Source organism: Hyposmocoma kahamanoa, unplaced genomic scaffold, assembly GCF_003589595.1.
Source record: "Hyposmocoma kahamanoa isolate Upper Pololo Valley unplaced genomic scaffold, ASM358959v1 63, whole genome shotgun sequence".
NCBI lineage: Eukaryota > Metazoa > Arthropoda > Insecta > Lepidoptera > Cosmopterigidae > Hyposmocoma > Hyposmocoma kahamanoa.
Genome location: NW_020653851.1, coordinates 15,123,159 through 15,128,528, shown reverse-complemented (window position 1 = coordinate 15,128,528; position 5,370 = coordinate 15,123,159). Strand labels below are relative to the sequence as shown.

Here is a 5,370-nt window from a genome sequence, read left to right as displayed (position 1 = left end):
ACTATAGTACCACTTAAGTACCTTTATTGCATAAAATAACATTTCCAGTTTGTAATATTAGTATTAGGAAAAGCAACATAAAAAAATGCGCGAGTTCATCGTTGTATCTGGCAATCTTACACGCACACAAATGCGCATGTCCAGTGCACAGTGCACTTCCTAGTTGTCACGCACATTAGTTCTTACTCACTGATAGAAAAAGAACGCATACTTCCCGATATGGTGGAAAAAAGATATTTATACCGTTGTACGCGGATAGATTCCAAAGCAAAGAATCAGATATCAGAAAACCTGAATGTGGAAAATTTGAAAGAGTGAGCAACGGCCTGCAAAAACTACAATATATGGAGGGAATATTTGTGCACTTTTATGAGGTACACTCTGGTCAATTTCCGCCGGAAGTAAAAAATGTTCGAAATTCAAATAAACAAGATGGCCGCAATACAATTTTCAAAGTCTCCTATCACGGAAACTATACACCACCATAGGTGGGGTACAGGGCTCGTATTAAATGAAAAGCGGCTTTACATCGTTTGTTGCGTATGCTCCATCTGCCTATTGTTTTGTAATCTGAGCACCCGCCATTCTGATGTCAATATGGCGGGTGTACCTTTGATTTTGCAATAACTTCGTTCTTATGGAGGCACAATTTTTTTAGGCTCAGGTACTAAATAGTACAATTTAGGTAAGTACATTTTTTGGTATAAATTTGTCAGAATTCGTTAAGGTACACACGCCATTCTGGCTCTCACCATCCATAGTCCTAATTAGTTCTTATTTATCCCTACTACAACACTACTGTATTTGTGATCACCGATAATCAAACACCAATGACTATCTCCATGTGTAACCACTACTGCATCTAAGGATGTTACCTGCCCAAATCAGTCAATCATTACTCACATTAAAGTGTACATCTTTTCCACAAATAGAGAAAGTGCAGACCGGACCCTTGATTCTTAACATGACGTCACCAGCAGCGTTTTTGATGCTGTAGCATGGTTTGCAGATGGACCATTCCTGTTGAATGGAGCCGATGACTGTCCCTGGAGGTGCTGTCACTTCCATGTTTTGAAGACAGCAAGGGCAAAGGCATGAGTCACACGCTAGAGGACGGTGGAGATGTATTACCTGGAAAGTGTAAGGGACACAAAAATGAGACATTACGAGATAAAACTTTCCATTAAATATTAATAACATATTTACCAAACAAAACAAAACAAAATTTTATGGCATTTATTATTTGTAACCAAAGACTTAATAAATTCACAAATAATTATCTTTTATTTAGTTAGCTACTTCAAGTGGGAGCATCTACGTACCATAGTTAATACAGATTACATTACTTATGGATAAAACAAAGCCAATGACCTGGTAAGTGGCAATGCAAAGACAAAGATATTAAAGTCTATCAAGATTTTTGAAACATTGCAACAAAAGGCACACTTTTAAGAGTGTAGATATAATTTCGTAGGCAGATCAATTTCTAATCTCCTCACTCCATAGTCATATTGAGTCCATAATTCTAGAAACATACAAGTTACTATCAATATTTATGCGTGTCACTTGTTATTAGGCTAACAATCACGAAAATCATGAGTGTTTTCTAAGGTTTCTATATCTACAAAAAACTCTTTTGTATAAATGGTTTGTTTTCTTAATAAATGGCTTGTGAGACTAATTTATTGTCTCAAATTTTAAAACAATTACCTCATTTTGAAAGTTGTCCATAATCTTCATTTCAAATGGACGCATAGGACCGCAGCAATTTCTCGTGCAGCAATCATTGTCTTCAACTGCAAAGTATACTTTCTGCCCAAGACTGTTCTTTACAGTGTACTTATTATTTGTCTCGAAGCCGGTAAATGCTTCCAGAAGTTCAACTTTTTGGTGTACCAGTAGCTGATCAATCATGGATAGGTATTCCAAACCAGGAGGGCAGTTGGTGAGGCCTTGCGGTATAGTCATCCAGCCACCTAGAATTAATATAGTTTCACACTATAATATTCAATGGAGTTAGGACTAAAAATGTGTAAAATTTCTTTGTTAAATATAGCAGGCCTAATAGGTTGCCAGCCTCTATTATCAGACGACATAGTGTGTACAAAGCAGAGTCAATCAAATTTAACAGTGTATGTCATTAAGTCCAATGTGTGATAGTAAATATATTTATTATCTTTACAACATTGACAACAATGAACAGTAACTTCTAGAAACCTACCTCAGATGTACAAAAGCATGTTATATTTATTATACACACTCCCAGACACATAATTCGAGTCACCTTGCATTTTTGTCCTTAAAGGGCTAGAATGTAAAAATATAGTTATTGTTGTTGGGGTGTGTTAGTTGTTCCACCTCCACGCGTCGCGAAGTTCTTGAACATTCTGTGATAACACGTTGTCACAGAACGCCCAAGGATGTAGCCTGTACACCCTGGGGCCAACATTGACAACTCTCGGCTTCAGTCTGAGTCTTGCCAGTGAGGGCGCGAAGCGATCAACACGGCCCGGCCATGCGTTTCTGGGGGTGGACCATGGCAAGTGGTGGGCGGTCTTAATTTACACCCTCCTGCGTTCATACCTACGCAGTTGAGCGCCGTACGCAGGGATGAAGGAATCCTATGTGCGGAGTACCTGGCGGTCTTTGATCTAGTTAGCCAAAAGCTTTGATCTAGTGGCAAAACCCATGGGCGGGGGTCACCGCTGGTTTGTCCACAAGCTGCAGCAGCAAAGTAGACATACCTTCGTGGTGGTGAGCCTCCCCGAAGAACTGGTCCCGGCTGTCCTGGGGGATGACCAGCGCTTCACTTTCCAGTTAGGCACGGTCTACCTCAGGTTCAGATCCAAAAGGGGCCTGTACACGAATACGCCGCCTGAGAAGGTGGGCATCAATAAAACACTGATGGATGTCTCCCTGGAGCCCTCTACCTCCTCTGACATCACCAGAGAAAGGAAGGAGCCCTCCCTGACACCCGTCTCTGCGGACGAGTGCGTGTCGGGGATGAGAGACATCCGACTGAGCGAGGACGAAGACGAGGAGCTGCTGTCCACTGATGGCGGTTACCCACTCGCTCAGTAAATCATAAATCATCCAGTGCAACCTCCACCACAGCCAGACCGCGACGGTCCAACTCCGGAAATGGTTGGAGGCAAACAACACAGCCGTGGCACTGATCCAGGAACCGTGGATCAGCGCCCGCGGCCAAATAAATGGACTCTCACAAATGAGAGGTAAGCTGATATCAACTACCATCTCAGAAAAACCACGAACTTGCATATATTACTCTAATAATTTACATGTACAGCCACTAACAGAATTCTGTTCAAGAGACCTGTGTGCCGTCAAGCTTTTAGCTGACACGGCCACGGGCCTGCCTGAAGTGGTGCTCGCCTCTGTCTATATGGCGGAGACTGATGTACCACCACCGTAGGAAATGGAACGGCTAATCAAATAGTGCGAGCAGAGCGGCCAGCACATCGTCGTGGCTACTGACTCCACCCCACCATCCGTTGTGGGGCATGGAACTTGCTAATGACAGAGGTAAGAACCTAACAGAATAATTATTCACAACTAACCTTCAAATCCTTAATAAAGGTACAGTACCAACCTTCGTAAATAAAAGATGCAAGACGATTATAGACCTAACCCTAGCGTCCGAAGGAGCTGTAAATGTTGTCAAAGACTGGCACGTGTCCGAAGAAGCATCCTTCTCTCTTTTCATCGGACCACAGATGGATAAGATTCAGCTTAGAAATAACGATCAAAGAACAACAACCGAAACGGAATCCCTGAAAACCCGATCGTAAAATATACATAGATAGCACCGGGAAGACTGCTGGACACAGCACAAATAGAAACACAGGTTAAAGAACTGACATCAAACATATTGAGCAGCTATAACTCCGCATGCCCACTGAAGGAATCTGCCCCGCGGCAAGGCCAACACTGGTGGGGGCCTGAGCTTAAGAGGCTACGAAGAAGGGTAAGGAGACGCTTCAACAGAGCAATGAACACATGCACGGATGAGAACTGGGAAAACTACAAGACCAAATCCAAGCTAAAAAAGCGCATACGATTCAGGAGCACCGCGTCATGGCGAGGCTACTGCGGGAACATCACGTCTTGTGCACAAGCGAACAGAATAAGGAGAATCCTAGGCAACTCAAATTCAACTGAGCTAGGTTCAATACGCAAAATAGACAACATATACACAACTTCCCCTGCGGACACGGAGAGAACCCTACTGGAAGCACATTTCTCAGGATGTAGGTTCGTTCAAGACGAAAGGTGCGAAGAAATGAACTACAACACATCGATCCATAACTGGCGATACGCTGAACAAGTAGTAACATACGAAAAGACAAAATGAGCAGTAAACACCTTTGAACCGTCCAAAGCTCCGGGCCAAGATGGAGTATTCCCCGCACTCCTACAATGGGGCGGGGACACACTGGTCCAGCACCTGGTCAACATCTTTCAGGCCTGTCTAGCGTTCAGCTATGTGCCCTACAGCTGGAGAGAGGTAAGTCATATTTATACCGAAACCAGGTAAAAACGACTACACTGACGCAAAGTCCTTCAGACCAATCAGCCTCACATCGTTCTTCTTGAAAACATTAGAAAGGTTATGTGACAGAGAACTGAGGGATGGAGCGCTTAAGAACATACCACTCCACGGAAACCAACATGCATACAGTCAAGGCAAATCCACTGAATCGGCCCTACATGCCGTTGGGGGCAAGATAGAAGTGGCCCTCAAAGACAAAGCAATCTGCCTAGGCACCTTTATCGACATTGAAGGAGCCTTCGATAAAACCAACTTCTCCAGCATACAGTCAGCACTGAGGAGGCACGAAGTGCATGAAGTGCTCATCAGCTAGATTAGCAACATGCTAAAATTAAGAACAATAAAAACAACAGCAAATAAGACCCCATGGGCCATAGTAGCGAAGGGTTGCTCTCAAGGAGGGGTACTGTCGCTTCTGCTGTAGAACATGGTCGTAAATGACGTCATCATTAAACTGAACAAAGAACATGTCTATACAGTAGGATATGCTGATGACATAGCTATACTGGTAACAGGAAATTATGCCCATGTACTCTGCGACATTACACAAGCTGCACTCCGGATTGTGGAAAGATGGTGCAGGGCATATGAACTATCGGTAAACCCAATAAAGACGGAACTAGTAATGTTTACAAACAAAAGACTACTGGGTAACTACCTACTACCCAAACTCTTTAATACAGAACTACAAATATCAACCGAAGTCAAGTACTTGGGAGTAATACTGGACAACAAGTTGAATAAGAACAAGCATCTGGACAACAAAATTAAAAAAGCCACTATCACCTTCTGGCAGTGCC

At 43.1% G+C, this 5,370-nt stretch overlaps 1 protein-coding gene across 3 annotated transcripts in view; it reads right to left on the bottom strand.

Annotated features, from left to right (window-relative positions):
- Positions 1–720: 720 nt before the first annotated feature.
- The window catches only part of LOC113230336 (phospholipid scramblase 1-like), a 7,117-nt gene continuing 2,467 nt past the window's right edge, over positions 721–5,370 (bottom strand). For 2 of the 3 annotated variants that reach the window (XM_026464226.1, XM_026464228.1), the window contains exons 3-4: positions 1,711–1,976; positions 721–1,131 (exon numbers count right to left, since the gene is read on the bottom strand). In XM_026464226.1, the coding sequence (XP_026320011.1) occupies positions 889–1,131; positions 1,711–1,976 (509 nt within the window). In that variant the 3' untranslated portion in view covers positions 721–888. The remainder of the gene's footprint in view (positions 1,132–1,710; positions 1,977–5,370) is intronic. The other variant, XM_026464227.1, reaches the window with a different exon arrangement.